Source organism: Semicossyphus pulcher, unplaced genomic scaffold (genome assembly GCF_022749685.1).
Source record: "Semicossyphus pulcher isolate SPU_LCO1_2020_fin unplaced genomic scaffold, fSemPul1.0.p SCAF_4, whole genome shotgun sequence".
NCBI classification, from domain to species: domain Eukaryota; kingdom Metazoa; phylum Chordata; class Actinopteri; order Labriformes; family Labridae; genus Semicossyphus; species Semicossyphus pulcher.
In genome coordinates this window covers 19,083,444-19,096,231 of record NW_027211715.1, presented here as the reverse complement: position 1 = coordinate 19,096,231, position 12,788 = coordinate 19,083,444, and the positions used below count along the sequence as shown (strand labels likewise).

General features: G+C 42.2%; 1 protein-coding gene across 1 annotated transcript in view; it reads right to left on the bottom strand.

The window, feature by feature from the left end:
• fbn2b (fibrillin 2b) overlaps positions 1 to 11,017 on the bottom strand; it is a 59,873-nt gene extending 48,856 nt beyond the window's left edge. The window contains exons 1-3 of the mRNA XM_069679663.1: positions 10,839 to 11,017; positions 2,387 to 2,469; positions 2,115 to 2,216 (exon numbers count right to left, since the gene is read on the bottom strand). Of these exons, the coding sequence (XP_069535764.1) occupies positions 2,115 to 2,216; positions 2,387 to 2,469; positions 10,839 to 11,017 (364 nt within the window). The remainder of the gene's footprint in view (positions 1 to 2,114; positions 2,217 to 2,386; positions 2,470 to 10,838) is intronic.
• Positions 11,018 to 12,788: the final 1,771 nt, after the last annotated feature.

Here is a 12,788-nt window from a genome sequence, read left to right as displayed (position 1 = left end):
TTAATACACAAATCGACACATACTTTGCTTGCTCCCAAGGAGCTGCTTAACGCCAATGTTCTCTGCATGTTGGGCACATATTAACTTCATATTTAAACCCTGCACACACTGCACTAATCTCACTAGGACAAACGTGATTTCACACACTCTGCATGTGAGTTACACACCTCGCTCCACTCCAAACGCGCACACACACATCCTGAGTGGTCTGTAACTAAGCCCAGCAGACTGAGCTGGGGCAGCCAGACTCTCTACTTTAATCCTGACAAACCCTGTGACCTGCAGACTGCAGGCCTGGGACTCTATACACCACTATTACACTGGCTACAGTGCTATTCTGGCTCCCATAAGAGAAGGGTGGAACCATAACATCTGGAAAATAGCCGAGCAGTTGGATGAGTAGGAACTGAAACAGCTCGGTGTAAGAGGCGATATCGTTTCATCAGTAGTTTAGGCCACTTAACAGAACGAGCACCGGGGAGTGAAGTCAGGCACAAGGTCATTTGGAAGAGTAATGGGAATATACTATTTCTATCTTTGCCTCTATAACAATGATTTATTTGATTATTCTAACAGATTAGTTGAACAATAGTTCAAGTGTTGGAAAATGCTTCTCTCTGGAAAAGCAGATAAAAAGTGAAACCAAGTTTTGAGTTTTGGACTCATCTGTCTCTATCTAATCGGACTGATTGGTATCTGCTGAAGCTCAGGTGTGAGAGAGGACTGGCTTTTAGAGAAACAGTCTGTAGGGAATCACGCTCATTAACTTTAGGCAGATACCACACCTGTCCAGCTCAGATAAAGCTACAGCCAAAAGTCAGTTAGCGCAGCTTATCACAGTGACTTGAAACAGGGGGGAGAGAGCTTGCATGGGTCTGCCTAAAGAACCTCTAATTCCCTGCTTCTCAACTGGTGGGTTGGGACCCAAAAGCGGGTCGTGGAGCTGTTTTCAGTGGGCCGCAGTTACATTTACATTCTTGAAACTTAATGAGCTCTACAGTAGTTGCATTTATGTTGCAGTATCTCTTTTGAAAAAAGGCTGCTAACTGAACGAATTGTAAAGGGATTATGTTTTGTTCTTATGCACTGCTACCCGCTTGTCATTTGGCTGACTATTATACTGTTGTGGTTTGTGATATTGACATACTGTGATGTTTCGTTCCATCTCAGGTCCAAACTGCACCATTTTACATTAAATACATTTGATTGGTTAAAAAATTTGGGTCGCGATTCGTCATGAAGAAGGCGTAGGTGGGTGCTGAGGCTAGACTAGTTGAGAACCACTGCTCTAAATAACACATCACATTTTGTTTGTTTAATCTGTGCAAAAACAGAAGTGTTAATACTACCATTCTAAATAATAATTTTTATGGTTGCAACCAGTTGCAGGTTAACAAGCGCAGAGCCCAGAAAGGCCCCTGTTTCTAGTTATCTGATTCACTGATTCAGACGGTCACAGATGCTGGAAGGCAGAGTTTTTAACTTAAGACAGATGCACACTCCACCCGATCAATAATACAAATAAAATGACTAATAAACAAGAATATCAGATTAACAAGACAGCCCGCTAGCATCAGAGCTCTTGCAGTGATCATGACCCCATATTAATCATATCAATACAACAAGGTCAGGTAAACCTTTGTTTCCATTGATCATCCATGCTACCTGCAGTGTCTTTAAGCCCACCCCCACTTTGAGGGACCCCTCATGCTAGCATAAGCAAAGAGGCTGCTGGCTGTAGCCTTATTTTTAACAGGCTTAGTCAGTATTGAGCATCTCTTCAACATATTATGTCTTGTTTCGACTTAATTACACCGAAAGAACAAGTTTACAATCACATACAATACGTAAAAAGTTTGGAGTATTGCTTGAATAATTACTTGCACGATGAATCAAGTATCTTTATAGCTGCTGTCAATCAACTAATTCGTTTAGCTCTTAGAGCGTACGTGGTCCGATCCTTCCTTGTATGAGACACTGAGTTGCTTCTAATTTGCGTACATAGGGGACAAACTGCCAGATAAATGTAATGTAACAGATGAAATGCAGCTGAATAGCTATTGTCCTTTGATTTGATGGAGCTTCAGTGTGTGTTGAGTTCCACTGTTACTGACCTCCTCCTCCTGCTCCACAGCTGGGAGAGAGCTGGCCACTTGAACAGGTGCACATGTTGGGTCTGGAGCAGAAGCCATCGCCACACGAATTCCTGCAGATAGCTGAAGAGAGAGAGAGAGGAAGAGGAGGTGGAGGACTCATTCATTTTTCATGTCTTCAGCCACACATGATGACATAAACAGAATTATCTCATGCTTATTTGATATCTCCTCCACTTGGCTTCGATGCATCGTATGAAAAGAGGATTTAAGGATAGAAGGAGGACACTTACGGACGATACACTGGTTCCCTCCCGGCAGCGTCTTCCAGCCCGGACAGCAGTATGAATGGAAGCGAGAGCCACACACATTGGGCCTGAAAAAGAAAAAACAAACAAACTCACTACTCACGCAGACCTCCCGAACATATTTCAGTAAGACCCCTAAAGAAATAGATAGAGCTATGAGTTATTTTCTGAGCTGCCCAAAAGCTGCACGGCCCCTGCTTTTAGAATAAACAAAACTTTGATACAAAGCCTCCTCGGGTGATGGATGGAGGTATTTTCAGAAAGGGGAGGAGGGGCAGGAAATGCGAGGGGCCTACAGCACGAGGAGAAGCATTTTGTTTTCATTCAAGGCTGGATTCAAACTTGAAGCGACAGGATGTATAAAGTCCTCCTTTCTCCTCAATTCCATGACTGGCTGTCCTGTTCTCTGGCACGCATCCAGCGCTGCCCCCTCCGTCTGCAGCGACCTTTGACCCCCGTCTGACAGATGTAAGAGTCATACCAGTGCTTATGGAGCACTTGATTGGCCTGACAGGTTAGCCACAAAGTTTTCCTCAGAGGAGATGGCTGAACCACATCTAACAACGACTCGTCCTCAGATCACACACGCACAAACACGCAGTGGGACGGCTGCCCTGCCAGCTAATGCATAGAGCGCTGTGGTTTTTATCTTCTGTGTATAATTACACACCTACTTATAACTCTGTTTATTTAAAAACTCTGTTTAAATCCCAACTTGTATCAATCACAAAACCCAAACTGCATCAGGAAGTGTGCATGAGTCAGTGTGTACACTCGAGTGAAACACCCCAATACGCTGCATGAGGCTGTTTAACAAGCTGACGGGACTCCAACAATGCGGTGCTACAAATGATATGCTTTGTGACCTTTCAAAGCCTATAATGACGGGTATATCTGTGGTCATTCAGCTGGTGGTTACTTCCTTGTATTTGCTGTTGGCATGACTGAGACTTTAAGGGACCACAGTTTGGGTAAATTGGGATAAAGCCTGATCCAGATGCTCATGGTAAAGTCATTTGCCACAGAAGATCACATCTCTTTAGTCTAGACGATCTACCCCCAGGATGTAATTTATGACTGTTTAGAGTCACGCTAGATCAGCCTGTGTTTTTCTGATGTGACCAAGGAGTAGTAAAATCCGACAACAACTCACCGAGCCCTCAGAGGGATACACCGGGGAGTTAGTATTGCACTTCTATAAAGTGACATGTGAGGGACAGATTCAAACACAGGCCAGAATGAGTACAGCAGAGGATTCTGACTTTAACAGAGATGCAACTCTTACATTAGATCTTCTCTAGCTGTTAAATATCATCTTTCACACTCAGCAATAATGTTTAGTTTTGTAATGAATGCTTTCTGTCAAATATGCAAAATCTCAGATGTGCATATAAATGCAGAGGGATAGGTTGGTTGGTGTCGGAAGCATTTTGGTTTCTGTTGTTCTCCTTGTAGTCAGAGTAGATATACTGACCAACCATGTTTGAGCAGGCTTTAGTTGTATACAAGAGTACTGTCTGCATGTGGAGTTAAAGGGCTGAACCCACTGACAATTAATTTTCCTGTTTTATTCCTCAATGAACCTCTAAGTACAAATATCTGCTAATGACTGCATACAACAATTATCATAGATGTCTTCCTGTCCACCTCCATTCTCCTGTCTCGGGTTGCTGTTGGGACATGACCAGCGCGCTGACAGAAAAGTGTCTGTTATCAGTTTTCCGGATATCTGCTGGCTAGTTCAGAAATATTGGCCGTACATTGTTGTCAGACCGAAGCCGATGAATTCCAAGACTGAAAGAGCGTTAACCCTGATGACATCATTATGACTGTCATCAGGATCGTACTTTAGAGAGCTCCGTCCAGAGACACATAAGACATGATACTTTACAACTGTGTTCAGTGTAACGATAAAATCAGTGGAGCGCTCCTGTAAGGTAAAGCTTTTAATTGTAATTCTTTGCATTCAAAATGTAACACTGTGGAGGTCAATGCTTATAGAACTACAGCCCCTTTTACACTGATAGTTGAAGGCAGGATTATTAGGGGTCCGTTACATTTCGTCTTCTATGTAAAAAACATGCGGAGGCGGAATGGTGGGGTGAAGTCGTTTGGCTTCTGAGCCGGCATCGGAGGCTTTACGCCGGCGTGGCTTGGTCCAATGTAAAATGGCAAAGGCTGCAGGATGGCGGAGCTTCGTTACAGCGCTGAGGCAGAACCTCAATGTAAAAAGGGCTTATTACTCAGTTGCTTTTAAACAGTTGTTTTTTTCAAGTCAAGAATTTTGCAGCCGAGTTGAGCCAATAATCATTCATCAACATCAACGACATCTTTACATTGGTTATTATAACCGATTACTGTCCAAGAGCCCATGTTATATGTTTGCAAGTGATATATAACTTAGGAGGGCGATCAGTCCACAGATTAGAGAAGCTAGAACCAGCGAATGTTAAACGGCTTTAAGGAACAGTTCGATATTTTGGGAGAAATGCTAATTTAACTTTCTTAAAGAGATTCTTATGAGAGGATTGATACTATTCTCTCTCAATAAATATGCAGCGGTAACAGAAAGTTAGCACGTATAGTATAAAAGAAGGTAATGACACTCATGTAAAACTGTTTGTTAGGCAAGAAACTGAAAAAGACAGATCTGACCCACGATATTAGAAGACAGGAGCTGAAGTGGGAAATTAACTGTTAGCTCTAATGAACTTCTGAAGTTCCTTCTGTGTGAACGTCCTCCTCCTCCTACCCAAAGAGATGACAGCTGGGGTTTGAATCTCTGATGGATGGAGAGCAGAGCACACCTCCAAACACATTACCAGATGGCACGGGGAGACAGACAAACAGGTGGGCAGGCAGACGAGAGATATTTACGTAGGCGGAATTAGTGCTCAGACATAAAAGGAGGATAAAAATAAAACAGGAAGGGGAGAAAAGACAAGCGCAGTGGGATCTTGGGGAGAGTCAAACATGACAGTTGGTTTTGGAGAGAAAGTGTGAAGAGAGGAAGAGGAATGGCGGGTAGGGGGAGAGAAGACAGGATGGTGGGAAAGGAACAGGGGATCAGTGGGAGGGAAAGCAAAACAAGTTTATGTTGAGAAGAGGAGGAAGCAGGAGGAGGAGTGGGAGCGGAAAACAGAGATATGGAAACAAAGGAGAAAGCAGCATAAGCAAGAAGAGGCCGGGCCCTCGGTGGGGGTTTGGATTTCTAGGGCAAATACACAAACCAAAGTGAGCTTTGAAAAAACTCCAGAAATGCACAGAGCAAGACATCGGCATTCCAACACTTAATGAGCAGTGAACCCGACTTCTTCCCTGATCTATTTCGCCGCAAAGCGTTGAAGATTTTCCACTGTTTCAGACCTGGGGGACGTCAATATATGAAGGATTATACGGGTCTGACCCCGAGGTGCTCTGGTTTGTTATTCTTCCTCTCTCTGGCTCTCTCAGTCTTTCCTCCAGGTCAGCGCCTGGTCTGCTATCACAGAGAGGAGGCTTTAGAGGATGAACTGAAGTAAAACAGAATGAAAGACAGCCATAAAAAAAGCACTTTAAGCCCCAGGGGTTTTCCTCAATATTGAAATGTCCTACTGTTCTCAGGGCTCAATCTAAAGGAGATTAACTCTTCTGTGGCCACGGCGCTGCCTTTGAAGTTGCCTCCCGGGCCGTGGATCGCTCGTTAACTGCCATTAATAGTAATAAAAGGAACATGGCTGCCACCTCATCCGAGGGGAAATGTGAACAATGAAGGACACAAGGATACTGTAGTCAGAGTTCAAAGTCGAAGGGGAGTCGAGATTTTTGGACATGGCCAAATAACCAAACTACATTTTCAATTGCTTATCTTGCTAAATTAACTTCAAAATAGACACCACAAAGTAATGAGTCTCTGCTTTCTTTTTATTTAGCAAAGAAAGTGAATTTTAAAATAAGAAAATAAGTTATACGACTGTAGCTGGCCTGAGGGTCCTCTTCCCAAGCAGGAATCCACAGGGTCAAAGGTTAAAGCAGTTCAATGCAGCCGGCCTCCACTGACATACAAGGAAGGGCAGCAGCGGGCAGGCATGGAAAATGACTACAGACAGTTTCCATGAAGACACAGAGCAGAAGTTCACAGTTGCCAGGGCCCCAGGTCAGGTGTCTGTGTCCATGTATGTGTGTGTTTCAGTGTACTGGTCAGAGGTCAAAGGTCATCTGCCTGGTATCTGACCCCCCTGGGCTAAACGCTTATGTATTGCTGCCTCTAGCAACACCTGGGCCTGTTGCTCTCCTATCAGATCGAGGAGCTGGGATGATAAAGGAGTGCAGTGTGTGGAAAATGACCCAACTAAAGGCGGTGATAGATTTTAATCAGTGGTGGAAGATTTACTCAAAACAACTGGACATACTTTACATTAGGAGAGTGAAGATAAGGAGAAGGAAGGTCAGGCAGTGTAATGTTAATGCAATGTAATGCTAGTGTCGCACATTTTTACGTCATGCCTTTAAAGTAATAATCTCGAAGATTTTAATTTAAATAAATGTCTGTTAAGTTACTATCTATCGCCGAATGAGATAACACAATGGTGATTGAGCCTATGGCCCACTGATGAAGCATTAAAGTATTACGGACTGGGTGTTTGTGGCGACTTTTGCGGAAAAAATCACAAGTGGCGCCCAGTTAGTGACGCGTTTTCCATCACCCAGCAGTGGTTGGTCTGCCAGAGAGGGTAGGCGGAGCTAAGCGGCTGCTTTTCCGGTCTCTGCAAGTGTTGCGAGTAAACAGTAATCTACTATGGCTGAATAAACAAAGAAAAGATCGATGACTACAGATACAACGTCAAAAGTGAAAATCCAAAGAAAAAGAAACAAACTCGACGCTCAGATGAAGGCAAACAGTCTAAAAAGGAAAGCGACTGTCAGCGAGTTACAACAGGAGTCAACTGTGGACGTCACACATGTGACACTGTTTAGATATCTTGGAAGTGTGCTCCCGCAACTACTGTTTATCGCTTTAGGTGCCGCCAAAGAGAACAAAACTGAAATCTTCGAGATTAGCACTTTAAAGTCGGAGCGGGACAAAATATGGATACAGCAATATATCCTGACTCTTGCAATACAATAATCTTTAGGCTTACGCCAAATATCGCTTTTTTAATTCACAAATATAAAACGCTGTAAACAGATTTCCCTGTGATTTTGACTCACCGCTTCACTACTTCATGACTCCTCATGGTGGTACTTATGACATGAATGAGGTGAACAGATATGAATTGGCCGAAGAAGAACTTAATCAGATATCGTGATGTATCACACCCTTTGATTCCCACCCTTATTTTAAAGATTAAAATAGAAAAGAAACAGCGATAGAGAGGGATTGGTTAAGACATTTTTGGCAGAGCAACGATGACAGGCGTTTGCAAAACAGTAAATCACTTAACACTTTTGTGCAGTGGGTTGTTATCAGGAGATACAGTTACAGAATAATAACGTACACTGTGGTCTACCACACAAACCACAGATGAGATATCTGTTTATAAGCTGTGCTTAAGTAAAACCAAGATTGTTCCTAATTTCAATGTTGAAAAGCTGATTTTGTACGTGATTAGCCATAATGACGTGGCTTTTAGCTAAAGTAACAGTAAATCAAATATAGCCCTATAAATGGATCAGCTCACGAATGCCTTAATGAATGCAAAATGTGTTTGCAGAGACGTCGAATGTGGGAAATAAACTGACGGCTGAATGGTTTCATACAGCCAGACATTAACTAGAAGCCGCTTTAGTAGGAGACCACATGCCAATCAGCTGTCCCAGATAATCCCGTCTTTACGGCTCAGTCTTAGCCTGCTCATACAGCAAGCATTACAGGCAGACACATAAAACCTAAAATGGAACATAATGCACATAAAACAGAAAGGGAAACTGGCAATTGTTCACTCATTCCAAATATAAATTCGTAATAAATTCTTCTTTTTTTGTAGGGCTTTTTTTTTTTCTTTTCTTTCCCCTGTCGTGAAAACACTCAGATACTGTCGGTCTGAAGTAAAGAGGTTTATTCGCTTTCTAATGAAGCATAAGACAAGGCAGACAGCAAAGAGGAGTCCATCCAGTCCATCAGGGTGGCATTGACATTATCCTGGAAGAGCGTAATTCTCTGCTTCGGGGCTGACTGTCTGCCAAGTTAGCCAGCATCCAAGGCAGAGCTGGGTAAAGCTTGGCTCAGTTGGGCTAAGTTAATAAGGTGGGTGGCTGCAAAATAAAATAACTTGGCTGGGATCTTAAACCCTAACATTCAACAACTATAAATATTCAACTCTTTTAGTCAGAATTCAAAAGTCTCTGCCTCACACTTTTAATTCTCTCTTTCAGACAGTCAATCAGCCATCAAGTATAGCCGGCCTGCCAGCCAGTCCTCGGGTCTGATCGTATCCCGCCCTGGAGTGGACTGATGCCAGGCTGCAGTGGGAGCCAATAAATCAGAGTCAGTCAGCATCAGACCCAGCGCTACCAGAGACAGACCAGGGGATATGGAGCTCTCGCCAGCAAATAAACACAGCACCCCAGCCCAAGGCCAGCATAATGACCATCATTAGACTAACCTCCCTCCTTCTCCCACACAGAGAATCTGTGAAAGCCATACTGAGTTACTGACAGTCCGCTGTGTTTGCTGCAAGACAAAAGTTTGCATGTATTAAAGCTTGACGGGCTGAAGAGTTGTAGTAAAATTCAACAACTCCTCTGAAACGAGATCTGGCCCTCACTAAAAAAACACTGGGATGTCTTCACCCTGCGAGGGGGTTAGATGAAGCATGCACAGATGTCGATGACTAATTTTATCCGATTTCAGATCAAATGTGATTGTTTCCAGCCTACGACACTCAAACAGTAACTGAAAATAAATTCAACACATTAAGCTTATTTGCCTTGGCCTGGCCTGTCGTGGCACATGGGAAATGCCTTCTAATTCAAATGACAGTTAACAGGCAACACCTAAAAAAAATAATCAAATGGATCTCGAACATTTTGTCAAACAGCTCTGGTTTGTGGTACTCGTACTGGCCCGAGGCCCAGCGTGCAAACAGAGCTTTTTAGCCTTAAAGTACCCTGAGCTTCAAAGATGCTCTGTAATCTCATTACCTTTTAACTTCGGTACACAAAGCTGTCACTACATGAGCATTTCATTCCTAGCACAGTAGTGTTTCCAGAACTTAACAATGTATTGGAAAAAGTCTGCAGGCTTTTGTTACATGTTTTCATGAAATCACACAGTGTTTAAAGGGAATAAGATGCTATTGTGCAAGGTCTCCTCGTTTGTTGACTCCCTCCTCTGGCTCATAACTAGAGCAGAAATGTAACAAGACCACATGCACGCTCACACAGGTAGAAAAGGTATCCTGTACTATTAATAAGACGCAAAAAACTATCCATCTACTTCAGTTCTTCTTTCTATTTCTCACTATTCCTGCAGATTTCTTCTTCATCTCATCTCTCATGTGCTCTCTTCCACTTTTCCTGCCCTCTGTTATTCCTTCTGCAGCTTTGTCACCTACAGCAGTGAAATAAATGCCCCTTTTCATTCCCCCCTCCGGTGATACGAATACCTCATTTCCTGTGGCTTGGCACCGGGGGAGCCATAAGTTGGGACAGATGGGAATCTGATTGGAATAACTGATGCAGACACTGAAAACGGGCCCCAACAAAACATCCTTTGTTTTTCAAGAAGTGGTGATACATACAGTTAAAAATTTGTGGTGTTTAGGTAACAAAGTTAAAGAGTTGGACTGCAGGACAGAGAACGGAGGGAGGAGGGGGGTGGGTTACAGCTGGTGAGAGGTGATGATCCCTCTGGTTCACTTCATTGGATACTCCCTACATACAAATACTCAAATGAACAAACACACATACATGTAAGTTCATATTTACCCACACACACTGGGGCCAGCAATCTCCCCACAGCGGTCCTGAACTACTTTCTCCAGCTTAACTAATACAGTCCGGGGAATTTGGGTCATGCTTTTCAGTCATCATCTCATCATGAGATGTATAGAACGTTTTTTTTCTCCCTTTCCCATGAAAATGTCAATATGCTGTAAATACACTGGGAGATTTCAGTGTGGCAAGCGGCCTGTTAAGGTCGAACATGTGCTGTTTTTGAGAAAACAATGTGGTAGTATTCAGCAGCATAATTTGGTATAAGGCGAGCTTGGCCTCTGCCCAGAAAGCACAGCAGTTGAAAGAGAGCTGCCAGGAAAGCAGAGAGGGGAAAGCCATTTATATTTTAAACTGTCTCCAGACACAGCTACAAATTTTCTGAGTTCTTTATGCTAAACCAAACTCAATGCACTTTTCTTCATTCAAAACATAACTTCACATGAATCAAATCAATAGCTAACTGTATTTATGATTGCTGTTCATTATTCACACACACACTAACACAGATTCTCATCCTTACCCTCTTAGTGTCTCCTGGCCACGACGTCGAACCCGCTGCACCTCTCTCTGGTCCACAGTGCCGGTGAATCGGCTAGCTTGGTACGATCCATCCCCTGTTTGAGCACCATGCACATGGACAGCTGAAAGGCACACCGCTGCCCATCCCAGCAACACCTGAGCCAGCTTCCCTGATGCCATTGGTCTGTCTGGCTATCCCTCCAACCGTAGCTCTTCTGTTTCAAAACTCACTCTCTGGTCCGATTTTCTCTGTATGGACCCAGGCTGAGCAAAGGGATCTAGACCTGGATCCTGACCAAGTCCTGGTGAGCACTCCAGACTAGGGGCTAGACAGGAAAGAAAGATGATAAAAACACTTGAAGCACACAGGAATGTAACTAAGATACACTTAAGCTGAAGGTGAAAGGGCTCATCTAACACTGTAATTCACTACATTTTCTGTCTTATCAGTGCCACTCCTTATGTTTTAAATATATTCATTAGAAGGAGCTATTTAGCACTTGCATGATGATTTAAAAAAAGTGGATCTTGTGCGAACAATATTTTTTCAGTTAACAGTTTTTACGATGGTTTGGTAAAGTCTGCATCTCTATATTAACCCTATGGCTTGGCCGTAGTTGGATAACCATTTATTCATTACGTTTAGCTATTGCTAGCTAACTACTCAAACTAATTATGAAGCTATCATGTCAGTTTTTTATCCATTACTTTTATTTAGCGCTAGCAAACAGCTTCAACTAGCCTGATTGTTTATTACTTTTAGCCCTCGCTGGCTTTACTCCTTGAACTGTACATCGGTGAAGCTATATTTATCTAGATATTTCAACTATTTATCCATTTCTTTTAGCTTACTACATCAAGCGCTTATCCATTTCTTTAGACTCAAGCTAGCTAACTACTGCAACTTTGTTTCTCTTATTTCTAGCTAACTACTTCAGCCTTCTATCCATTACTTTAAGCAATCAAGCTATTTTTATCCAAATGTTTCAACGGTTTATTTATTTCTTTGGGCTAACGCTAGATAACTATTTCAACTGTTTATCCATTATTTTCAGCCTATGCTAGCATAACTACTTGAACTGTTAAATCCAATACTTTTAGCTAGCGCTAACTAACTGCTTCAACAATTTATACATTAGCCTCGATAGCAAGAATATTTCAAATATTAGGCTGTGTTTATTTAGATATTTAAACTGTTTGTCCATCACGTTAAGATTGCGCTAGCTAACTCTTTCAGTGGTTTGTTTATTAATTTTAGCTAACACAACTGTTTATCATACTTTACACTGGCAAATAATTTAAGCTTTTTTGTTACATTCAGCAAAATATAGGCCTATTTTAACTTATTCATTACTTACAAATAGCCTGCTTCCCATTACTCATTTTGTGTAGCTAGCTTACCATGTAAACCGTGAACTTACTACTTTAGCTAACAATTTTAACTGTTTTCTCTATACTTTATAGCTAACTAAATCTGGTAATTAGTTTTCATGAACTCTTCATTTGCAATGTTATAGATTACTTCATCTGGTTGATTTATAGCTTTCTAATTGCAACGTATACTTAATTAAATGAGCTTTCCACATACCTCCTGGAAACTGCAGACGCTAGGCCTACCCCCTGAGGTACAAGTACCCTACTCACTGGGAATCAGTGAGTTAACTGACCAAATCAATTTTACCCCATGTGATTCAATCATTCTCATACGTTTTCCAACCTTAAAAATATTGTAAACAGGAAACCATACAATTCTCCAGTAAAATGGTCTGCAATGGAATTACCCACTGATTTGATTTTTTGGTTTGTAACATGCTTGGGGGTTATATTGAGAAAAGAGAAAACATATGTGTTGGAGAGGTGAATAAAGAAGAAGAACATTCAAGGAAATAAAAGACATACTTAAATCCTGCTTTCCAGCAATCTGTTTTCACTATACTGCTCTTCAAAGCGG